Source organism: Struthio camelus, chromosome 5 (assembly GCF_040807025.1).
Source record: "Struthio camelus isolate bStrCam1 chromosome 5, bStrCam1.hap1, whole genome shotgun sequence".
Taxonomy (NCBI): Eukaryota; Metazoa; Chordata; class Aves; order Struthioniformes; family Struthionidae; genus Struthio; species Struthio camelus.
In genome coordinates this window covers 19,080,352-19,105,362 of record NC_090946.1, presented here as the reverse complement: position 1 = coordinate 19,105,362, position 25,011 = coordinate 19,080,352, and the positions used below count along the sequence as shown (strand labels likewise).

General features: G+C 53.5%; 1 protein-coding gene and 2 long non-coding RNA genes across 3 annotated transcripts; 2 read left to right on the top strand and 1 right to left on the bottom strand.

Annotated features, from left to right (window-relative positions):
• Positions 1–16,932: 16,932 nt before the first annotated feature.
• Positions 16,933–17,457, top strand: CDKN1C (cyclin dependent kinase inhibitor 1C; the record flags this gene model as incomplete). Its single annotated transcript, XM_068944102.1, has 1 exon — positions 16,933–17,457. A coding segment is annotated over exon 1 (393 nt), but the record flags the coding sequence as incomplete, so codon positions are not given.
• Positions 17,458–17,532: 75 nt separating this feature from the next.
• LOC138067311 (uncharacterized) lies at positions 17,533–18,642 on the top strand. The gene is made up of 3 exons (XR_011141185.1): positions 17,533–17,596; positions 17,709–17,820; positions 17,948–18,642. It is a non-coding gene; the product is annotated as an uncharacterized lncRNA (long non-coding RNA).
• Positions 18,643–20,328: 1,686 nt separating this feature from the next.
• On the bottom strand, positions 20,329–24,095 carry LOC138067310 (uncharacterized). The gene is made up of 3 exons (XR_011141184.1): positions 23,876–24,095; positions 21,814–22,363; positions 20,329–21,234 (listed from the first exon to the last, which is right to left on the bottom strand). It is a non-coding gene; the product is annotated as an uncharacterized lncRNA (long non-coding RNA).
• Between the last annotated feature and the right edge of the window lie 916 nt (positions 24,096–25,011).

Sequence of the window (25,011 nt, the reverse complement as noted above, 5' to 3'; positions counted from 1 at the left end):
ACGTGACACAACTCTTTAACTCTTTCACTTCTTTGCCTCTGGTGGCTCAGAAGAAATGAGTATTTTGACTTTTCACAAAAAGCACCTTTATTTTATTTTTGGAGGTGGAAATTTAACCTTAAAACAGAACAGCTGTCTCTACATCTTCATGCTACTTGCAATAGATTTACGCAGCTACTAGACTAAGCCTAGGTCTTAGATGCAGTTATGCCTGCTCTAGCCAAGATGTTTAGTTGTTCTCATCTCCCCACTGTTCCAGGTGTTGCAAATTTATAGAGACCCTGAGCTAGCAAATGCTCACATGTGTCTCCATTCACACCACAGATTACTAGCCAAAGCCAAAACAAGGGGGTGGCAGAAAGAGCCTCACAAACTAGTAGGCTGGCTACAGATTGGGGAATTATAAACAAACAAATGAAACTCATTTGTCTTTTTTGGGTTTTGTTTGCTTGCTTGCTTGCTTGGGGCTTTGTTTGTTTGTTTGCTCACTTGTTGAAGTCTGGATGTCTGGTTGAGTGTTATTTTTATTTTAAAGGGGGGAAGAAAGCAGAGATTCCAGCTCCCAGATTTCACAGAACCACAGGACTGCTGGTGGGAAGGGACCTCTGGAGATCTCTCAGCCAACCTCCTGCTTGAAGCAAGACTGTCACCAACACATCAGCTCGGCTGTGACTTTTTCTAGACAAGCTCTGACTATCTCCAAGGAAAGAGATTTGCCACCTAAGTACCTGGGCATGAAGTTTTTCCTAATGTCCAATCTGAATTTCCCAAGCGGTGACTTGTGGCCGTTGTCCCTTGTGATATCAGCTGTCCCTACCGAGAAGAGCTTGGCGGCATCATCTCTGCAGCTGCCCTTCAAGTCGTTGTTGACTGCTGTTAGATCACCCCTAGCCTCCTCTTTGCCAGGCTGAACAACCTCGACCTGAACTTGTGCTCTAGACCTTGACCGTCTTTGCAGCCCTCCATCAGGCCCCCTCCAGTTTGTCCCTTTTGAACCGGGGGTGGGGGGGGCCCTAATGCTAGGGCAGCCTCACCAGCACCAAGCAGAGGGGAATAATAACTTCCCTGGACCTGCTGGTCACGGTCCTCCTCGAGTGGCTCAGTGTGTGGTTGCCTTATTCCTGACAAAAGTGCACGGTGGCTCACTTGGCATCTGCTGTACCCCAAGGTCCTTGCAGCGGGGGAGCCCTGGGTCAGCCGGTCCCCAGGTGGCACTGATGCAGGTGGATATTTTGCCCCAGATACAGAACTGTGCAACTTGTTGACATTCATGAAGCTTTGGTTGGCCCTGTTCTCAATTTTCTTGCAGACCCCCTGGCTTGCAGCTCTGTCTTTTCAGAGGGTCAGCCGGTCCCCCTCATTTCCTAACGCTCACCTCCTTTCCGAAACAGAGGCTTGGCTTGCATCGAAGCCTTACACTGACCCATCAATACACTGACAAAAATACATACTCATGTCATCTAAGTGCAAAACAATGGATTTTTTTTTGCACTTCGGATTTCCTGTCACAGCAGCAGCAGCACTGTCAAATATAACTTCCTGGTTTGCACTGTGTACAAATTATCAGCATCGAATAGAAGAGTAAAGTTAATGGCAGAGCTCTGCTTATAGCACTCCATCCATGCGCTCTCACTAAGGCTTACCTTCTTTTTACTGGCGTTGACAAGGGAACTGGCATAAAATGCCAGTTTTAATTTTCAGCCTTTAGGGCGAAAGACAAATTTTGAGAAGCGGAGGCCTAAAACCGGTGCCAAAGCCAACTCTGTTGTGGTATGGACGCAGACCGCTGGGAAAGGGCTACCGAACACCACATTTCTGGCAATGACACATTCCGCTTGAGGCCAGTTCAGCTGTGTCTGCGTGGGGATAATGCACCATTTATGATGGACGGCGAAGGCTTGCATTGCATTTTAATCTAAAAATGCACCTTCTGCATCAGTTACAGGCTACATCAGTGGTAGCGCTCAGTCGCTGAGGAGTCATATTTAAAAAATAAATATTAATTTAAAAAACGGGGAAGAATTAGTTATGGCACATAGGAAATGAATTTTCTTGGGTAGGATAAATAAGCTTTAAAGGACGGATACTCCTGGGGGACTATGGTGAAAGCGAGCAAGGAGTTGAATGTCTTGTGATTAAACTGCAGATTAGGCCATTAGCTACGCATTAAGTCTTGACACTTTCTCTCAACATTTTGGGAGTATTTACAGTTGCCTTCCCTGGCATATCTTTCCCGAGGCCTGTTTATCTGGTGATCTCTGGCAAAAAACAGAGTGGGAAACCTGAGAACACCTTTCAAAAAAAAAAATTTGGTAAAGACTTACTGTTTATGTTACTCAGGCAGAAATCTTTCTTCAAGCACTGGGAATGGGAAGCAAGGCCAGCTAAAAGTGCACGTGCATGGGGACGGGAAACCTACCCCCAGCGGCACCAGCATTTGAAAACATTAGCTGAAAACGGATGAATCGTGAGGAAATAAATCCTGAATCCTTCTTTCCGCTTGAATTTTTTTCACAGAGGAAACTTAAAATAGTTGTGCCTTTGGAGGAACTATTCCGCCTGATTTCTAGCGCTCTGGGTGGGATTCACCTGTCTGCCGAGGGTCAAAGTGAGATTTACAGCCCCAATACAGGCCCTAAGAGGGATAAAAGTGCAGATGGGCTGCACAGCAGTGAATGGCATCTCTCAGGCTTCAAATCCGCTCTCAATTAGACGTGGCAGGTCTCCTCAGCTGTGCAAATAACAGCGGTCCCAACTGCATTAGAGTGAGAGCGAGGCACCCAAATACCTTGCGGGATCTGGTCCTTTGCCGCTCAGCTTTCCCCACCTGGGAAGAAGAGAAAATAATTCTTCCCTTCCTCGCACGAGCACTATGAGGCTACTACCCCAAAAACAGCGAGGTGCACAGACATTTGGGCAACGAGACACACGAACTCTTGCGGAGATGCAGCGTTCAGGGAACTATCCTACTGGTTACGTCTCTTCAGCTCTGAAATAACGAGAGAGGAAAGGGAAGAAGCAGGCTGAACCGATTCCCGAAGGTTGGGGATGCCAACTTGCCTTAATGAGGCAAAGCCCTCCGCATGAACTAATTGTCCGAGCGACCCTTCAAAGCCACGGGCTCCGGCCTGATCCGGCGTGTGCTCGCAGAAAGGAAACGCTCCTCTGCGTTTCTCTCCGGGGAGCGGTGGTCCAGCATGCTTCCTCATCGAGAAACGCTCTCCCAATAAGAGGCTAAGAAAGCTGTGTGAGCTCTCGTTACGCAGCACTTGGAAAAAAAAAAAATCTCTCCTTCCCTTCCCCTTGCCCCAGCATTGAGCGAAACGGTCTCATTTGTAGTCTGCGGAAAGATTTATACAGTTAAGCAAATAAGAGCATATACAGTCCACAATTATGTCCCATCTTTGTTGACTGATTTATTCTTTTGTCTAATTGTGTTCGCAAAAAAAGCAGCTCGCTAATGAATGGAAAAAGAATCCACATGGCCAGCAAAAAAAAGGCATGTTTAGTTTACAAAATAGCACAGTCTTCAGGGATTTTCATAAAAACTACGGAGACAGTCCAAATCGGCAATGAAATCAGATTCCCGGTGGCTGCAGAACTCTTTTGGCTCTTTCCATGTGTGTATTAAATTGCAAAAAGCAATTATTTATAATTTGTTTTTATAAAAATGCTGGTGTGCTTATTCTGCTTGGCAAATTATTTTGTGAAATGGAAAAGGCTATTGTTCATTCTTTTGGTAAATTCTTTGTTACTTAGCATATTAAACTGCAAATCACATTTTATCTGGAATATGGCTGGTTGTTATTAACTTTTTAATGGTAAAGCCCAAAAGCTCCATCTAATATTGAGGCCCCCATTTGGTGCCCTGCAAACACAATAAAAGCTGGAGATTCAGACATGGGAAAAGACGTAGATCCTCCTCATCTTACAAGTGGGACACTAACAGACAGAGGGATTTAATGACTTGCCCAAAATCACGGAGGAAGTCTGTGGAGGATCAGATTGGGTCATCTTTTGGACTCCCGTCTGGTTACTTAACCAGAGGACAGTTTCTCCTTTCTAATATTCGGGGTAAATTAAACCAGAAGAGAACATTTCTGAATACTGGAACTTGACATCTAAATACGCAATACAGGGTAGAGACTGCGTCAACTGTAGAAGGGTTTTGGAAAAATACCATGGCCTGAATTCAGTAGAGTTACACCAAGAGTAACATGACCAAATAGGAAAAAATAGCTCAGTTCTTTCTATCCATACAGCCTCACTGGCTTCAGCGGGACCGCGCTAGGGCAGGACACTGTCATGCCTTAACTAGGTTGCATTTCAGCTCAAGCAGAGGAATCATTCCCCGTTAAGGAAGGAAAACCTTGGGAAGAGTATAAGCTTGCACATAAGAGGATACAGCGCCGTGTGTTCATACGCAGGGTGCAGACCCACCGGCATCACCGGTGGGATGAAAAACAATTTGGAAATCCCGTCCAACAGGGGCACTTGATGCGGGCAAGTCAACTGCTTGGCAGAGCAAAACGCCGTGGTGCCCACGCTGCAGGCGACCTGACCTTCGGGCAGCTTGCTGCTGGATAACGGAGGAAGCCCTGGGGTCCAAGATACACACGGCGTATTGAAAATCAAAGTTCATATCCAAAGAATATGCTGGCTGTGACAAAAACTGACACACACACACACACACACACACACACACACGTACGAATAAAGCCTCACGCTTATCCTTCAGTATGCAATATTTCATTCAACTGGTATTATACAGCCACCTTCTGGAATCACAGCAATGTCTGGAACGCAAAAGCTGTTTATCATTTAAATAACATTTAAGCTGTTATAATTTATATGAGAATTGTAAATGATTTGGGCTATATGAAGCTTCTTGTTGTGGTTTGTCGCAGGAATGCTGTGGATTTCCTCTGCACACACTACAGTCTGCAAACAATGGGAGTCCGAGACATTTTCAGCTGGTCTTGAGCCTCTTGCATTTACCAAAACATTTTCCTGTGTCAGAATCAAACAATTGCCTGATTTATAACTCTCTGGCATTCAAGAGACCACCAGCAGCACAATGCAACAAAAAAAATCTCTCTGTCGGTTAGCGTGCCAGCGAAGCGATAGGGAGCGCAAACAAAACACGGATGTGTATTTTAGTGCTGCTGCTAACGCGTGTTTCTGCACGGAGCGATGAGGGGCCTGCAAAGCGCGTGCCCGCCGACCCCGCCGCGTGCGTGGGGGGAACCACGCGCTGCGGGCAGGGGCTGCGCGCGGGCGCAGGAGGTGGGGCACGGGAGGGTAATTACCTAGAATCACGCAGGGCTGGATTTATCGGCAGCTCAGGAAACAAGAGGGTGAAATCCGGACACCTTTCGGTATATCTAGGATCTAAACGCCTCGCAAAGCCTCGCCCGACATCCATATTTTTCTCACTGTAAGCAAATACCGCTTTATTTCCGCGGAAGCATTGAACGGGATACAGTTAGAGCAAATATTCCAGTTGGCACTGGTGTCGGAGCCGTTTTTAAAGCTCCAAAGACCAGTCCTTAGACGTATTTGCTCTGCCAGTCAGGTTTACATCAGCAGCATTGGCAACACCGGCTGTAGCTATTTCTACCTGAGGATAACAGTTAGAATTATGATTTTATTTAGGAATACAAGCAAGGATATTTCACTGCTGTTTTTCTCTTCAAACTGCTAGGTGGCTTTGGAGACCCTTCGCTGTTTCCTCCAGGCTTTTCCATCTGCCCTCAGCTTGAAATTTGCCTGGACAAAATGCAATCAAACCTATTTTGCCAGAGTTGCATCTTCTCCTGGACGCTTCAGCGCTGAGATTGCAGAGCGGGGCCCATTAAGGGCCGTCCAGTGGAGTGTCAGGAGCTTGTCCGCGGCTTGGAGAAAATTTTCAAGGTAATGCAATCAAATCGGTGTTGAAAACTCAAATGCAATTCTAGCACAGCCTGCGTCGGCACCTCAACCTTCAAGCTGCCTCCATGCTCCAGCTTTACCTGGTTTCTAATGGCATTTTCGGTAAGTTAACTAGACTTTTTTCCCCATAATATACAGGAGCCCTGAGACAAGAGCTCGAGAAGTTCAGAGGACACCTGCCAGCATGCTCTATTACACGAGGCAGTCCCACTTCAGACACATCTGAAACCTTGCTGTTAACAGGCCAGCACCTGTGTGGCATCGTTCACTTCTGCTCTTCCCAACACAACCTCTGCTCTTCATAAAAATGGTATTACTCTGAGCAAAGAATGAGTCTAGAGGACACAGATATCTAACGTAGAGGTTCAAAAGAAAACTAGAACCGAAGGACAAAATTTGCCTCTCTATAAGGCAATCAGAGCTAGCTTTGCACAGGGTTAGGATCCAACCCGGACGCCAAGGGCAATTCAAAGTGCGGCATGAGCGACACACAGAAATGTTCCCAAGTGAATTGCACGTACTGGTTTGTTATTGCACAGTTATTATGGAGAAATATACTGCTCAAGAGGGTTGGGGTTTTTTCCCCCTCCAAAGGAAGCTTACCCTGCAATGATGGCACCTTGCAAGCCCCGCGGACTCTCTGCCATGGAGCAAAGGTATCAGCGCTTGCTGTGGACTTACCACCAGGAACCGACGCAGACCCGGACCCTTCGGCAAGGGGTGGCAAAACCATTTATGCCATGGCAAGAGCAGAGAGCGAGAATTAGCACTTCCAAACCTGCTGAAGGAAAAGTTTACTAGCCCCACATGGAGCTGGCTACCGCTCACGGGTGGGCTGGGTAATGGCTCTGACCAGGATTTTCTGTTGCGATTTTTGTTTTTGAGGATTTTTGCTTTGCTATTGATGCCTAATTCAAAGCAACCCCTGAGGCCAAATTCAAGGCTGGCACAAAAGAGCAACGCCTGCATCTTCTTGGGCAGAACTTGCCACTTCCAGCACAGTTTGGCATTCATTAATCTTTTCACACTATGGCGAGGGAGGAAATACCACAAGGACAGCTCCCTGGAAGTTTTGCTCCCTGGTTCACGCACTGCTTCTCACAATTCCCTACATCAAAGTCTTCGTGTGCTAAAACCAGGATCCACAAAATGGCTTTTCCAGAAATTAAGCAAGGCCTGCACATTTTCAGTCCAAACCGTTGCAGAAACAGTCCTGCCAGAGCGATGGCTGGACTTGCACGTCGTGCAAGTACTTAACGATGTTTGAAACAAACAAACAGAAAAAATGCCGCGTACAAGAAACAGAGGACTCTCCCGCCTCATTTTCCTACTGCCCGACCAGATCGCAGCGGGATTATCTCTGTAAAGTTGCTCCGGCGCGGGTGCGAGAACGAAACTGCCGATGGCTTCCTGTCGTGACGGGGTCCTGATGAACGACACCAAAATTAACACCAATCCACTCCGCAGTTCTGCCCAGTCTCTCTCCCCATCACCCTACAGACAAAACATCAAGGGTATATTCGTTTTCGCTCCTGTTAGTCCAGCACAGCTAAGAGAGGAGTGGGTCGTAGCCCTCCTGAGCCTCAGCAATGAATTATTTGCTGACCTCCAGCCAGTTCAGGCACGTGTGGACCAACAAACGCCTCCAGTCTCCCCGGAGGCACAGCCAGAAGCCACGAGGCTGCCGAGGAGTCGAGGGTCTGGCCTGGCCTCCAGAAGCAGTTCAGGGGAAAATCTTGCTCAACGGCGTAGAAGAAAATCTAGATTAAAATTGCAGGCTGGCAGTTAAAAGAATTACACTGTCCTGTTTGAAAAGCAAGCGCATTTGATCTAGAAACCAACACCACTCAATAAACATAGCGCCTCCAGATATACTTTTCCAAGAGAATCACTTCCAGCTTACAACGGACTAACTCTTGGCCACCGTTGGTTTAACTTATTTCACCTGTTTTATATTTTCACTTCTGAATACCTATGACCAGCTGACTCATTTTGACCTTGAGAAGAGCTGCAAGATCTGGATTATCTGGCTCTAGGATGAAATCCTAACCCCGCATCACCAGGAATTTTGCCTCTGATTTGACTGCAGCCAGGATTTAAACTTTAGTTCTTTCATCCAGCTTCTCTTCTGCTTTTACTGTTAGGAAAGCATTTGCTTCGGTGGCATTGAATCATGACTACGCTCAAAAATGTGGCTCGCAGTTCATGCTAAAAGTATTTGCATTCTGAAACGCCTTCCCGTGTGTTATTGTGTGTGCACACAGTTATCTGAGCGAGATACATGCTGGTTTATAAATAAATAGGGGCATGTTTATGCTGTCTCTGGGACGGACTCCATTCTTTCTTTCGAGTCATAATTTTCCTCTTTGCCTTAAAATCATGGGGCTGCATGCGGAATACGATATTGCATGAGGTGCCTGAAAGCGCCTTAGCGTGGCTCCGCACGCCTCCGTTGGGCAAGCGGCTCTCCGCAGCACGGCGAGACACTTGCTATCCTGTACAGGATCTCGGCGCAAGCGCGACTTCAATTGCATCTGCATGAGGTTAAGCGTTATCAGCAGTCACTGACAAGCGCAGCTCTTTGTGCCTGCTCCTCTGGGCCTTACGCAGTCAAAACCTCTGCTGGAAACTGAGGGTCGCATCTGGAGCTGGCTGCCCTGGAAGCTTGTTTTAGCAATAGTTCCTGTGAAAAGCAGCATAACAGCCCGGAAAGTGATATTTAAGGCCATCAGAACGGCCTGATGGGTTTTCAGCCTTATTCACAGCGCAGACAAAACCGTCGCTTTCTCCTGGACTCCACCAGCTACCGGCGGGCATCAAAATCACACGTGCAATCAGGGATACTTAGCAGCATTTCTGACCGGGGCCCAAGGCAGCAGCGGGTCCTTTTAATTCCTGCCCAAAATTTGAAAACTGGCTGAGTAAGGAAGAATTGGTGGATGTAAGGCAAACCGCAGTACGACTTGAATCTAGCGTTATCCGTGGTCTCCCACCCTCTCCGCTCCGTTAGGGGATGTGGCACGGCATTTTGCTTAGCATCTGCTGAGGACGGTCTCTCCCCGAGGGAGCTCACCGAGCCACCCCCTGCGCAGGCTCCCCCCGGGCCGCGCTGCGCTTGGTCCTCACGCAACGCTTGCAGCGAAACTCATGCTGTGGATCTAGTCAGGAGGTTACAAAACGATTGCTTTTCAGGATGAAGAGCAAATGAAATTTTAGTGCTATGCCTTCAGAAAGTCGCCACGCTAAAAGCGAACTTACAGCTGCGGGCGAGAAGATTAATTAAAGGATACAAACAAGAAGGCAGGAGGTGGGCAGGGAGCAGAAATTATCTCATCTCGCTGCGTCACTGCGTATCTCCCTACCCCATCGCAGGGAAAGGAGGGGGCAAGCCCCGAGGGAGAGGCGCAGAAGAAGAGCGTTTCCAGCCTGGAGAAAGAGGGAGGAAACAGGCAGATCCCACAGCGCTGCATTACTTTGCTCCCCGCTCCTAGGGAGGGAACCAGCCTCAGAAACGGGTAGACGAAGCTCTCGGGGCTCGCCGAAGCGTGCCAGCCCTGCAGGAGACCTGCGCGAGGTACGCGTCCTCCGCAGCTGCGTCGCCCTCTCTCGCACTGGGAGGTTTTTCATCTATTATTGCAAATCTACACCCTGACGCAAATTTTCACGGCGTGAAGTGAACGTATTCTTGCGTTCGTAAATCCTGCCACGGACTGAGCAGAACTGACTCGGAACGACCTGGAAAATGTAGAGGCTGGTGAATATAGCGATGGTACATTTTAATCACTCTAGAAGTACTGTGCGTGCCACGTAGGCTTAAGGCTCTACAAATGTTTACAGCCCGTTCTCACCTGAACTGCAAGGGGCTGTTTCTAGGCCGGTAACGGGAGGCGCTAGGTGAGAGCAAACCTTGCCCAGAGCTCCCTGGGCGTGCCGCGAGCAATTGGGGAGCGTTTTATAACGTACCGTATATCCAACAACTCCTGCGCTGCATCCAACAGCATCCAAAATCTCTGGGGTAAACGCAGACGTCCACGGGAGTTGCATCCTACGCCGCCAGGTCCCAGGGCCCCCGAGATGCAGGGAGACCGCCGCCTGCAAACAGATACGGAGCGGGGGGAAAAAATGTGCTGGACGCCCACCGAGTTGCCCAGACTGACCCCTGGCAGGAGCTGCACTTTTTGGGGGAGCAGATGCATCGTTTTGTTATTACTGCAAGCGGCTGCTACGTCGCCACTGTCGCGAGGATATTTATCGCTACCCAGCTCACATAGGTCGCACCCAAAAAAATGCAACCGGGGCGCTGAGCCACCTCTTGCCTTCCACGTGTGCTCGTCGCATAAAAACAGCCGTGCGAGAGCGCGGTCAGCGACGGAGGCGGCGCGGGCGGGCAGGGGGAGGCCGCCGAAGCTGATTTTGCCCCGGGGGTGGTGGACGGGGAGCCAGGGCCCCCTCGCTCCCCCTCGCCCGGCCCGCAGCCACGGCCGACATTAGAGGGCACTCTTGCCCCACGCATGTGGGGACATCACCTGCGGGCTCCGGGCAGCTCAGACCCTCCACCGCCGCTTCCCCACCTCCAAAACCCCCCGAAACCTGCCCAAACCCCACAGCCTGGAGGGGAGCAGGCTAGGCGGTCGCTCGGCTCCCCCAAAAGTCCTCCCGCCTCTCCCACCCGTTCCCGCGCCGGCCGAGGTGGCACCTTCTCATAATGCTTTCTCCAGCCCTCGGGAGGCCCAGGCAGGAGGTAGAGCCCTACGACAGGGCATATTCGGCGTGAACCGCAGGCGTTTCGTGCTTGGCGTACATTTGGCGAATAGGCAGAGGCTGGCGGAGGGTGCGGCGGCGGCGGCGGCAGATCCCCGTCGCGGCCGGCACGGGCCTGCCCTTTCTGGCACCAGCGGAAAGGTCCCCCCCGAGCGACGCATTCCTGGCGGCTCCGCCGTGCCAGCGCCAGGCAGGCCTGGCGGCACATCTGGCCGCAGCCAAAACATTAAAAAAAGAAAAAAAAAAAAAAAAAAAGGAAAAAGGTACTTTTCATGTTCAGCCAAACTGTCTCAGTAAGTGAGCGCCGGTGCCGGTCTGAAGCGTGCCATCACGCTCGGGGAGAGGGAGGGCCTGATGGAGCAGAAACTCTTTTTTCCCGGGTTTTTAAGGCAGATCAGCCCCCCCCGCGCTGGCTCAGGGCACCAGGTAACTTCTGCCAGCGCAAGGAGGGTGCGGGAGCGTGCGGCCAGGAGCAGGGACGAGGACACGGCCAGGACGCTTAAGACTCGGATTGCTTTACTCGTACCGCATCCAAAGCGAAAATGGTTTTAATGTCTTTACCATCCAGGCTTTTTAGGTACCCTCCACCTTCTGCAAGTCTGTCCCTGTCATAGTCTCTCTTACTCAGATCTCAGGTATCTTCTAGTCATTGCTTTCCTACCACTCGATTTTGTTTGCTCTAGGTGTGGCAATCAGTGTGCTAGGATCCACGTCAAGCTACTGCAGATGCACTCGTAGCTCTTCTTTTGCTCACTTTTGAAGCAGCCACCTCCCCTGCGCGATGGCTGAACAAAAGCAAAGAGTCGGTGATTTGCCAGTGACGGCACGTCCGGGCCACAGCCAAGAGCACCAAGGCACCCCGGGCTCAGCCGAAGCCTCCCGGCGCTTCAGAAACGCCGGCAGTAGGTACCGAGCTCAGCTGGCACAGGCGAGGCCGTGAAGAGCCGCCTTCAAAACTCATGCAAGGCTATAAAAAAATTGTTTACTGGAGAAACATGAAACTGAAAATAAAACTGCGGTAATAACCCCTTCGCCCCATCCCGCCCCCAGTTTAAGAGTACACACATGCAGAAACCAGGGATGAGCTATTGAAAACTATTCCAAAAAGAACATATCATGGATCAAGGCAAAAAAGGGACTGTCAAAAAAAAAAAAAAATCAGGATGTAAAACTCCTGTTTAATGAGAAGGGTGACAGCGAACAGTATCTGTGCAGACCATGACTTTCACAACAGATGATACCTGCAAAAAAGCAGAGAATAAATGGTGTATTCAACTGCTGCTCAAATACGACTACAAAGAAAGTCAGCAAAAAAGAGCCGTCCTCCATGGTTAGGCACTGCGAGCCTGAAATGCTATTTATTAACCTCCATTTTCTAGCACGCTTTCCAAGTTAACAACACTGTCGGCAAGGACTGCTAGATTATGGCTCACGGGCAGCATCTCCGAAACGATTCAAGATTCAAAGCAGTTGCTATGGGTCAGGTGGCAAGTGGACTTCATCTAGTAAAAAGACATGATGTAAAGAGGAAAAGAAGATTATGAAGAGAGAACTTAGTAGCCCACAAGGGACTAGTGGGTCCGTCAACAGATTAGGCTAAAATCACCGCTACCTTTGCGCTACCTTAGTGACGTGAAGCAGCTGTACAGCAAGGCTACCTCTTCTTTCAGCAACCAAGAACAGAAATTGCTAGAATTATATGCAATAAAGCACTTCTATGAGGCTTTAATTTTTGCATATTTTTGAGAATTCAACAAAAATAAAAAGCAATTCCGTTCGAACAAAAACTACCCACATTTTGGCAGGGTTCTGTCCAAACTATCTTCCCACGCTTTAAACCCCTTAACTAGCAAGTTTTTGCGTAGCTATCAAATCGACTAATTTGAGTTTTTCTTACTGTATGAAGAAATGGAAAGTACCGAATGTGCATGGGCTTTAATAATTCAAAAGGTCACGTCATTGTTGAAATAGCCTTGACAAATAGTTTTGACAAGCAGCACTAGCTTGAACTTTAATTGCTGTTGGTTTCTTAAGCAGCACTCCAAAGTACCACGCAAAATTGTTGCATATATAAATGCGAAACTGAAGATTGCTTCTGGTAACAGGCACAACAAAAGGGAACCGCATGGGAGATAAAGTACTGATGTTTATTGTTCTGTTTCTGTAATAAAGTAATTATGGAATAGAATAGAATAGAATAGAATAGAATAGAATAGAATAGAATATATTCTAAACAAAAGCAATTGCATTTAGATTGCACTGCGTTTGAAGAATCCAAAGTTAAACATTTTAAATGCATGCACTAGCACTATACTTAAGAAGGAACTGAGAAGGAGACCAAAGCAAAAGCCTTCAAGTCTCACAGGGGCAGAACAATCTGTTTGTTTGTTTGGCAGCACGTTGAGAATTGGACGATTCAGGCGTGAGATGTTCACGTCGAGACCCTCCAGAAGACGGAGAACCGCGGCACCACTATGTCACAGGGACCCACTTACCTCCCCCACGCAAATGCACTCTCACACTCCCTGCAGAAGTTAAATCGAAGCTCTGTAACAAGTGACCCCGTCAATTTGACAGCGCTGAGGCTCTATTTTGCTACCTTAATGAAGTCTTATCAAATTAGCGCAGTTTACAGTGCAAGGACCTCTCTTCCCCTACCTGCCAGCGCGTCGAAGTCAGCCCGGGCTCTGACGCTCAACCTGGACTCCCTCCCGACAGCAACAAACCTCCGCAACAAACCTCCGCAACCCTCAAATGCAATAAACCTCCGCAACCGCTATCACTTTGCCGCTCCGTAACGATGCACGGGCCCTAAGAGAGCGCCCTTTCCCTCCCGTAACCCTTCGAAGCAAAGCAGCCGGCGGCAGTACAAGCTAGCACAGTCGCGTTGCTTTCTCCCGCATAAGCAGATACGACTCTGGATGTGGAGAGTGAAGCTGTCTTTTTGAACCAAAACGTTTTTATTCTTACAGGGTGTTGTTCTAACCGTAACGATAATTCTTCCGCTCAGTTTTCTGGAGCAGGAATTTCTGAAGACGCTAATGAGCCCAGTGGCAGGGACTCGTGGGTAAGATCTTGTGGCTCACGCCAGGCACGCGGCGGGTTCAGAGGATCATAGCATATTCCCCTGGCCTTAGAGTTAGCAAATGCAGCAAATTAAAAGCATATCTTCATCAAGACAACATTTACTCATTAAGGCGGGGGATGCTCGCTGTCTCCTCGGAGAAGAGGAAGCACGGCTGCTGCTAGAGCCGGCGACCGCAAGTGGAAAGCTCCCGGTGTTATCACCACCAGCGTAAACCCCAGTCGTATCATAGTGCAAGAAAACGTGGCCAAAGAGGCGAGGAGCCTTGGGCGCGAGGGAGGCGAGTATTTCAGCTCAGCCAGCTGGAAAAAACCCAGAATCTGGACCGCGACCCAGAGCCGCTCTGCCTCCCGGGTGAGCTGGCCTCCAACGCTGGGCCGCTCTTGGAAATACTCCCCTTCTGAAAACGTAGCTGTAAGCATCCGTCGAGCGCCGCGTAAGCATCGGCTGACCTCTGGAAAGGTTTTGGAAGGGCCGAGACGTGGCCTGCCAGAGCGCGCGCCCACATCTCCCACACCGCGAGGACCTCTGCTTGCTCAGCTCGCGGTGCGGGAGCGCGCGAACCGAGGAGGCACAAAACGGGAAGCGCAGGCGTCGAGCCCGTCCCTGCTGCCGGAAAGGGCTGCTGCAGGTTAGCGAGGATCCCTACAAAGAGCCCCTGTCTGCGGGGGGCCTAACGACTGCCATTTTGTTCTCCTCTTGAATATACAGTATTTTTTGAGTAGGTTTCTCCACTGAGCAAGCTGAGCCCCCCTGGGGCAGCTCACAGGCCTGGGCAACCAAGCTAGAGCTGGGCTGGGCTGGGGCCGGTGGTGGCCTGTGGACATCAGCCACCAGTTCTCCTCCCTCCGGTCCCCATAGAGCGGGAGGCACGCCGGGCCACCCACCCCTACGGCAACCTCTGCCGAGGACACGTAGAGATGAGGCTTCAGTCCCCTCAGCTCTCTACAGGGCCTCCCCGACCCTCCCTGGGAGGGTGCCTGGGCAGAGCGGGTAATACCGGTGACGGGTCCCACAGGAGCCCCCGTTCGGCCCCTGCCCCTTCCCTTCTTCTCTCCCTCGCCGGCGCCTTTCTAGCCGACGCTCACCCCCTGCTTTTCGAGATGGCCCTTCGCGCCAGCGAACCACCCGTGCTGTCTCCCCCTGAGTGACCCCCCCGCCAGCCTGGAGACCTCCGCAGAGCCCGTTTCGGGAGGGGAAGGGCGGGGTGGAAGCGTTTCCCTATAATCACCACGTTGTTGGCAGGTCGCACACCAGCTCACATGGGAAGTCAAGAATAACGGCGAGGACCGCAACGCCTGAACGGCTATCTTAAAAAAAGAAGAAGAAAAAAATTGCCTTTACGTATCCTAAAACACCTGTGCTACCAATATTTATGAAAAAAGAGCAATCCATCTATCCCATTAATTGGTAAATCCCCAACGAGGCACTACCTAGGCCTTGGGGATCTGCACCCTGCAGGAATTGGCTGTGTCTCCTTCCCTCAACCACATCTCCAAGCTCCGCGCAGGCCGCAGCCAGCCCAGCGCATGGGCCAGACCATTCCCCACGCCCAAGGGCTGAGGCCCAAACGGCAGGTCCTGCCGGGCTCTCCTCACATGGCTTATCTTTGCCGTCGTTGGAGGCTCGGGACCCAGCACCTGGGGGAGCAGCCCCTTGGCCAGCCCAGGCTCCTCACCCCCACAGCCACATCCCCATGGGCAAGCGCAGGATGCGGAGTGGCCTCAGCGGTGGCTTGAGGCCTGCTGTTTCACAGAAGCAGGCCAAAAACGGAGGAAAAACGACCTATTTTGGCCCAGCAAAGGCTGGCAGAAAGGAAGGGCTTTCCACATGTGCGAAGGCGACTGTAGCACCCATAGGTGATTGGCCATGTGCCTGTGACGACCGCTCTGCTCTAAGGGTCCTACAAGTGGCCTCCTCCAGCCAAGGAGGACGGGTTCGAGTTTCCCAGCGGTAACAGCATCAGGTCTACGGACAGTCCCTGAAGCGCAAAGAGCAACAAGGTCCATCTCTTCCCTTGTTGTTGGCTTCTGCGGACGAAACGCTTGTCGTCAACCAGCCTCCAAGGCGCGCATCAAAACGATGGCCATGTCCTGCACCCGATGTAAGATCATGCTCCCCCTCCCTTTCCTTTTATACTCCCCCATCCCAAAACAACAAAAGGCAACGATTGCAGTGACCTGCAGAAAATGTAAAGCACAAGCCAGCTGATCCCTGGCAACACAATAGCGAGATTAGTTCATCTGCAGTGAACAAACATGCAGTATGTGGGTTTTAAAGTTAGGAGAGGAAAATGCTGCGGTTTCCATGTATTTCTATTCAGCAAGGCTGCAACTGATTACTTCCATGCAGCTGAGAAAAGTCCTATTTTTAAAAATAGCCCTCAGCTTGTTTTGAAACCGGCCAGCATCTCGCTTTGTTTTGCAGCAGCGTAATATATATATATATATATATAAAGAAAAAGGTCTGAAACGATCGCATTTTCTCGCCCCCCCCCCACCCCCCGGGCAAGGATGCTAAAACCTCTCCCGGCTGAGACACCCCGCGGGCTGAGAGGGGTGAAAAAAAATAATAAAAATAATTAAAAAAAAAACCCTAAAAGATGAATTCCCCTCCTGGCCCAGCCCGCAACCTCCGAGCTAAAAAGGCAACAACAACGGCGGCAGCAGCAGCAACACCACAGCCACCCCGGAGCCCGAAGGGCGGCCGAGCGGCGGCCGCCGGCAGACAAAGGCGGCGGCGGCGGCGGCGGGCAGCGCGCCGGGGCCGAACCGGGCCGAACCGAGCCGGGTCGGGGCCGCCCCCCCGGGCCGAGCCGAGCCGGGCCGAGCCGAGCCGAGCCGGGCCGGGCCGAGCCGCGTCGGGGCCGCCCCCCCGGGCCGAGCCGGGCCGAGCCGAGCCGAGCCGGGTCGGGGCCGCCCCCCCGGGCCGAGCCGGGCCGAGCCGAGCCGAGCCGGGTCGGGGCCGCCCCCCCGGGCCGGGCCAATGCGGCCAGCGGCGCTGCCGGGCGCAGCCAATGGAGGGCGCGGGCAGGAGGGCCGCCGCCGGGGGGGGCCGCCGCCAATCGCGGCGGTGTTATGGCAGGGAAATACTATTATGCTAATGGGTGTTTTGCTCGCACTCGCGGGCAGAGGGGTTTAAAAGCCGGGCGGCCGCGGGCCGCCGCTCAGAGGCGGGGAGCGGAGCGGGCAGCGCCGGCCCGCGGAGGCAGGACAAGGCGGCAGCGGCCGGGGCCGGGGCCGGTGCAGGTACCGCTGGAGGTACCGGTCCGGTCCGGTCCGCTCGCCATGTCCAGCGTGCAGCTGTCCAGCAGCGGCCCGGCGGCGGAGCGGCCGGCCGCCCGACGTGGCTCGCCGGGTGGCGGCAGCGCCGTGTGCCGCAGCCTCTTCGGGCCGCTGGACCACGCGGAGCTGCGCCGCGAGTTGCAGAGCAAACTGCGGCAGATGTGCGAGGACGACCAGCGCCGCTGGGACTACAACTTCCACACCGACACGCCGCTGCCGGGGCCCGGCCGCCTGCGCTGGGAGGAGGTGGAAGGTGCCGCCGTGCCCGCTTTCTACCGGGAAACGCTGCAGCCCGGCCGACACCGCTGCCTGCCCGGCACCGCCGCCCCGCTGCGCGACAAGCCGCCCCCGCCGCCCACCGCCTCCCCCTCGGTTGCTGCCGCCGCCGAGGCGGCCCCGCGGGGGCGGCCGAGCCGCGAAAACCGCGCTGCCGCCGCCGCCGCCCCGCGCCGCCGCCTGCGCTGCTCCTGCCGCCGCCTCCTCCCGGGCTGCGCGGCGCGGCCCCGCCGGGGCGGCCCGCCCGCCCCCATCACAGGTGAGACCCCCGGGGTGGGGGACGGGGCGCTGGGCCGGCCCCCCCCCGGCTGTGGCTGACGGCGCCGCTCCCCTCGCTTTTTCCACCCCCCCCCCCCCGCACTTCCCCCCAGATTTCTTCGCCCGGAGGAAAAGGCCGGCGCAGCCCAAAGCGCCCCCCCAGCGCCCCCCCGCCGCCGCCGCGCCGCCGGAGCAGACCCCCCGCAAGCGGCTCCGGTGAGCGAGGTGAGCGGGGGGGGGGGCGGTGAAGGTGGTCGGGGGGGGTGACCTTGTCCGGACGCTTCCCCAAAATTCATCTCCTTTTGTCTCTTTTTTTTCCCTCCTCCCTGTTTTTTTTTTCCTCCCCCCCAAGACTTTTGCACTACGGCACCCACGGGAGACGCGCGGTCCCCGGAGGCGCGGGGGGGCCGAGGCGAGCCGGGACCCCCCCCGCCCCCGCCGCCGGCACCGCCGCGAGCGACACCGGCCCCGGTCCGGCCCCGGTCGCGGCCCCAGGAGCGGCCCCGGCGGCCGCAGCAGTGTTCACGTACGACTGTGCAATGTATTCCGTTTTATATAAGAAATGTATTATGCCTAATGTGAGTACACTGGCCCAGAAGTGTAAAGCTTTAAAAGTCATTTATATGGAATGTTTAATCTCTGCTGATCTCTCAGTGCAAAAAAAGAAGAAAAAAACAACAAAACAAAACAAAAAAAACAACAAAAAAAGGAAGTGTATATTTGTACAAAGACTTTTTTAAGAGTTATACTAACTTATATTTTCTATTTATGTCAGAAATGTGGATAACTTTGGTTGACATCCAATAGTCTCCTTTTTCTTTTGGTTAAGCCAAAGGGCACTACATTTGCTTTTGTTATTTACAAAATGTAAATTTATTTTTATAGTGGGATTCCCCCCCCCCCCCTTGCCTTCACAAGATTTAGCTACAACTCAGTATTTTTAGACTTTACTTGAAGACAAGTCTGTTTCAATGGTTCCTGAGCCGGTCTGTACCACTGCCGTTGCAAATAATGCCACAACTTCAAATACTGATGATAATAAAAAATTCCAGGAAACCCCTGCGAAGCTGCTGTGTGTGTGCCGTACGCAGGGCCGGGCTGGGTGGGTGGGAGCGTGGGGACTGGCCGGGGGGTGCCTCTGGCGCTGAGGGCAGACCCAGCTCAGAGCCCCTCCGTTGCAGGGTGGCTCCTCCCTTTGCAGCCGCATGCAGCTCGCCGTGGAGCGGGACCCCAGGCCAGTTATTTTGTGTGTCTGTATACAGTATAGATGCACGCAGAGCCCTAGGGTGCAATGCAAAGCTTGCACGCATTTGTAGCGGAAAGCAAGTCTCCCCTCTAACGACAAAACCCTCTACTATTAGACTTAGCGTAAAGCATGATCGGGGCTGCACACCCTTAACCGACTGAGTTTAGCCGTTCTCCACTTTCTCTCTTTCTTTTTTTTTTTGGCTCTTCTTCCTGTGTTTCCAAACCGTATATATTTATGAGCGGCTCTCCTGGGGGCAGCCAGCCCTTGGGCACCGTTTCCTGCCCCCTCCCCGGGCCGGGGGGCTGCCGCGCTGTGGGGCGCCGCCGAGCCGGCCCACAGGCGCTCGCGTACCCGGCGCAAGTGCAGGAGCGCTGGGGAACGCGGCGCCTCTGTCTTGCTATAAAGGGGGGGGGGACAACAGCGACAACCACCGCTGGACAAAATAAACACTGCCAGGGACAAAACACACTGCTTTTTGGCATTAATGCATTGGTGGCCGCGTTGTCACCCGCGGGAGGTGCACTGGGGGGGGGTACCCCGGCCCTCGCCCAGGAGCATCACGAGGCCCCGGGGATGGGGGCTGCGCAGCCCCGGAGGTGGGGGCACCCGCGGGCACGATTTGTCCCCTGCTGCCAGCACCCCCCCGAAGCTGGCAGCCCCCCGTGCTGGGGTGACGGGGGGCATTTCCCTGCCAACACCCGCTCCCCAGGTCTATCGGCTGCACAACGGTGTTATTTCGCCCGGGGTGGGGGGGAGGAAGGGAGCCAAGCAGAGACTAAAACTCACGTTTGTTTTTTTTTTAACCCGCCCTCGTCTTTGCCCGCCCCCCCCCCCCCCCCCCCCCGTGCTGCTCGCTGCCCCCCGTTAGGTCTGCGAAAGGCTCCCGGCTGTAAAAGTAACATTGATTACCTCCCGCTCCGTGATCGCTTAATCAGGAGGAGATTATTTTACCCGCCCGCATCAGTGGCCGCTGCTTCAATACGATTTTCCCCCTCTTTGAAAAGAAAAATAGCTTTTCCCTTTCCCTTATGAAAGCCAACAATGCACGGAGCGAGGCAGCTGGATCCTCCAGGATTTATGGGCTTTTCTCCGGCTTTCATGAAAGCAGGTGCCTTTGGGACCTCCATTGTCCCAGCCCCCAACTCATAATGGCACTTTGCAATGAAAGATCCCGGCTCCGAGCGCCCGAATACCTCGGCCGGAGGAGCCGCCGCCACAAAGGTGTTACCGAGCCCGTGCGGCCAGCGCCCCTTCCAGCCCGGGGGGGCGACTTTCGAGAAGCGGCGTCGTTTTTAATGCAAATAAGCCCCGCTCTCGACGGCGCGGCCCGCGGGCTTGCGCCCCCTCCTCTGCCCGGCGGCCGCGGGAAGGTGTGCGGGGCCCCGGCGTCCGGCTCCACCCGGCCCCGCCAGCCCCTCGCGCCCCAGCACAAAGCACACTGCCCCTATTCTTCGGGCCTTTGTAGCCATATGGCAAATCCATGTAGACACAGCCAACATCCATTTATTCAGGCACATAATGTCCCGCAACAGGGAACAATTGGAACTTTGTTTGCTTCTATTATTGATGCGAATGGGCGACAGAGAGAGAGGGGAGCAAAAGAGAGAGAGAGAGAAAGGAAAAAAAAATCATTTAACTATAAGAGATATCCAGCTAATTATGAACCATATGTGCCTATAGTTTCAAAGCAATCCAATGAAGTTCATTTTAAATCTCGACTACTTTATTAGTACGGAAGACAGATGTCTCAACAGTACATGGAGCAGAGGAAACCATGTAAAGAAGGTCTTGAGATATTTAACTAGGACTCGGGCATTGTCAGAGGGGCTTTAGAGTGCCCTTTGCCACGGGCAGGCAGAAGCGACGGGAGATTTCTGACCGTTAATGCCAACCCACTTAGTGGGAAAGCCCAAACCCCGCTTTGGATTTGACGACAGGAATATTTTTGGAAAGGATTCACAATATCAGGCGTCCTGAAGGACGCAGCTTGCCGCTCCTTACGGCTACAAGAAGTCAGGTCATTAGCTGAACTGCCCTAATCCCCGACCGAAGCCAGCTACGCAATGAGAGGAATAACCCGTCCCAAATCACCCGCTCCGTCTCCCGAGGAAGAGAGCTGCACGCCCGAGCGAAGGCGAGCGCGTTCCCTCCCCGCTCCCCGCGTCGAACAGAGATGTTTAACGTGATCTCCAGCGCTGCGGGACCTCCGGAGATCCGCTTCACGCCAGCATCTTCCCACGCAAATCCTGCGGTGCATGGCTAAGTGGGAACGGGAAGACCGAAGGGGAAACCGGTCAGGAGAAGGCTTTGCAGCGATGCTCAGGAAACGCAGTTACCAGCAAACGATCCGGGCGAAGAGGTTAACATTATCTTCATGAGCACGGCAGCATCTACCAGTAATTAAGCCACTTGGGTGAGGTGAACGCAACACATGGTTGACGCTGGGAGTCATTCCCTCTCCCAGCCATGACTCTCCTCTCCAGGCCAAACCTCCTCCTCCTACCCCTGAAAACAGGCAGAAAGCTGCTCTCCGCTTTGTGAACAACTACTCATCGCCAACGAGCAGGAGGCGTAGGTAACAAGGTGGGGGGGGAAAACTACCATTTTTTGAAGAAGACTTTCCTGCGCTCAAGCTTGGAAATCAGATAACGTCACTGAACGCCCAATTCAGGCGGTCACGTACCGCGATCGCTCGGTTACACGCGGGGAGCCCGGGAAAGGGCCCGCGCGGGGAGAAGGAAACCGAGTCGATCGCTTTTAAGCGGAGAAACAGATATATAGAGGAAGAGTGCACGCAGCATATGTGTGTGTGTGTAAAATATATATTGTTGCTATAACTATTTTCCATGCCATCTGGGGCAAACGGCTTAAAACCAAGCTCCCAGCGCACCCGCGGCTCGGGCACGCGAGGGGCCGGGGCGAGACCCGGCGCGGGGCACGCCGGACCGGCGCGCGGGACCGACTCTTACCGGCCATGCCTCCTCGTTGAACGGGGATAACGACGCTCGCCGTTTGTGCCTTAACCCGTTAAGGTTTGGCGAGCGCTCAGACACGGCGGCGAGCGCCCCGACAGCGTCTCCGAGCAGAGCGGCAAACCGGGAGGAAAAAAGCAAAACCGAGCCACCGCTCGGGCGCTCGGTGCCGTCGTTTCATTAAGCGACTGGCTGGTGGCGCGCAGACACGAGGGGGCAGACCCCCGGGCGGGCGGCCTCCCCGCGCTGCTGCGGACCCTCCGAACCCCCTGGCGCGCTACGCGGAGGAGAACGGCCCGCTGGTCACGCAGCAAATCAGCCCAGACCACCAGGGGCACCGATGACGTTGCTTCCGTACGGCCGGGGTAGTCGGTCCAGCAAAGCCGGCTCTTGCCTAGGACGCTCACTCCAGGGGTTTTCTTTTTTTCCTCCAGCACGTCCTCCCCTCCGGCCCGGCGGCTGCGGGATCTGGGGGTTACTTCCGTACCAGCCACCGTCAGCAGTGCCTACAAGCGGAGGGCGAAGCCGCCTTGCCGGATGGCGTTAGCTGCAAATTGCAGGAAGATGTGCTTATTGCCTTCCCCCCCCACCCCCCCTTCCTTTTTTTTTTTTTTAAATGCACGTATAACACTTCTGAGGAGTCACTGGGAAATTCTCTTTAACCGTATTAAACTCACACACACACACAAACAGCAGCCCCCCCCCCCCCAAAGCTCATTTCATTTGAGAGCTATTCGTGAGGAGAGAGGAAATAAATAATTTATACAGGAAGCTTGATCTGTGGTCACCCAACTAGTCTATCAGAGAGAGAGGAGAAACAACACGGGGTGGGGGGGAAAGGGAGGGAAACCCACAATTTTTCTGGTTATCACATTTCCCTGAAAAAAAACAAAAAACCCAACCGCCATCCAGCTACGCAGGAAGCGAGGAAAACCACAGGCTGGCGAGAAACGCCGCGAGGTGCCGGGATGGAAGGGGCTTTTCCTGACCCGCGCGGAATATAATGGGAGATGAAGAGATTGACCATTTTGGGAGGAGGATGCCTTCATTTCTCTACGTGACTGTAGATTATTTCGGCTTCAGAAGACAAGAATGTCCCTTTAACATCTGACCTGGCCTTTATTTAAGAGCAGCACTTCACGGTTCAGGAAAGACAGACAATTTTCTAATTCCCAGCTCTGCTGGAGGCTGAGGCAGCAACTTCCAGACAGGACACCTGCTAACACTAGAGAAATGGCATTATTATGTCTACAAGTTTACAAATCTGAGGATCAAAAAGCCTTTGCTTCTGCTGCTGCTACGCAGGCCAAGGACGACGACTTCTTCAAAACATGAGTTTCGGAGAGGTTTTTCTCCCCCCCCCCCCGCCGAAACGGTTTCTTTTCACTTTCAGCGGATCGGTTTCCACGTGGAAAAGTCAATGGGCAAAGCGTTGCCTCAGCCTCGCCGCGGGCGAGCAGAAAGGGGATTAGACCTGGGGCCTTTTTACTGGCAAGCCTTTAAGCAAATACATGCTCTTGGACCCTTAGAGAAACAAATCTAATTTAAACAAAACAAAACAAAACAAAAATCACGAATATATGGGATTTGCCCCTCCCTGACCTGAATTAAAAAGAAAAAGAGAGAGAGAAAAAAAACCTCACTGCAGATTTAAGGGATATTAGGGTTAAATCACTGTCTACCATAATTCTGCCTTTTTTTTTTTTTTTTTTGGTGAGTTATGCCACGGGGAGCAGGCACTGCCATGGGAGACCCCACGCCCCACGAGCTGCCAGGTGTCACCGACAGCCAGCAAAGGGCACCGTTTGCTTTGCAGAGCGCAGCGCTGGGGCTCCCGGCAGGACGGAGGCTCCCCGAGGCCGTGCCCAGCACGCCGAGGCCGTGCCACCGGCCGCCCCTTCATCCCCTGGGTCATCGCGCCGAAGCCGGCCCTATCCCTCTTAGCCCGCAGCTGCATCCCAGCGGGCCACTTTTCTACGGGGGCTTTTTCTTCAGCCCCCACAAATGGCAAGAGGAGGACCGCTCAGGTGCCAGAGGATTAAAACGCATATACGCATACCTATATATCCGTACAAGCGTGAGCACGCTGCTGCTTTGCAGTACCTGGCAGCCCGCGGTTGCTCCCTCGCCTGCAAAGGCCGGCCCCGGTGCCCGTACCCGCAGTCAGCAGCACGCATAGCACCTGGGCCGCTATTTCTCGGCTGGCTGTCATCGAGCCGGACAGCTAAGGGGGCTGAGGCAAAGCAGTCGGCGCGTCTGCTGCGGAGAGAGCAGCGCTCGCCAAGCACGCGGCGCTGGAAAAACACGGGTCGGTGAGGTAGCGGAAGAGCATCAGCTGCCTGATCAGCTTGTCTCCCTGCACCATTAAGGCTTTTTTTTCCTCAGCCTTAAGGCTGATTTCTAGCATTTCTCTGCCGTGGCGGCCAGAGCTCGCGGCCCGCCAGGCACCGGCCGAGCGGGAAGAAGGGGCCGGCTGGCAGGTACCGACCGGCGCCTTGTTGAGCCGCTCTCGTCCCTCGGCCCGGCCCCGCGCCCGCTTTTCCCGTTTTTTCATCCCATCGCTTCCCTGTCAAGCTAATCCCCGCCGGACTCGGACCGGACTCCCAGGAACGTGCCTGGAAACCCCAAGCCGCGAGCCTCGCCTGAGTGAAGCCCGCATGCCGCAGCCCCCATCTGCAAAGGGCCGCAATTAAACGCGGGGCCGGGGGCGGGGGGGGGGAGAAAAAGAGCGAGCGAGCGAGCGAAAATTAGCATTTTCCGCGGCCATCTGGCATGAGGAGCAGGCGATGGGGAACAAAAGGAGATTTAGGCAAAGGGGAGAGGCGAGTGTGCCATGGCATTGACCTGCAAATGAGCCTTTGTGAGCGAATTAAAGCTTCCCGGACCCCCCGGGACACCCCAAAACAGGCACCATTACAAACCATCCGGACAAAAACCCACTCATCAAAATTGTCCGCGTTGGAGGCGGTGGCGGGGGGGGGGGGAACCCCGCAACCCTTTAAACATGCCCCTTCCCTGCCCCCCTTCCCTCGGTAATAAGCGGTTAATAGCGGCCCGGCCCCGGCCCTTCCCGGCGTGTCCGAGCGAGAGATACCTGGATAAACGTATAGAGCCGCACAGCCCGACCGCGGCGTGACGTATCGCCGTGTCGCGACACGATATGGGGGGGGGGGGGAAGGACGTGGTGATGTACGC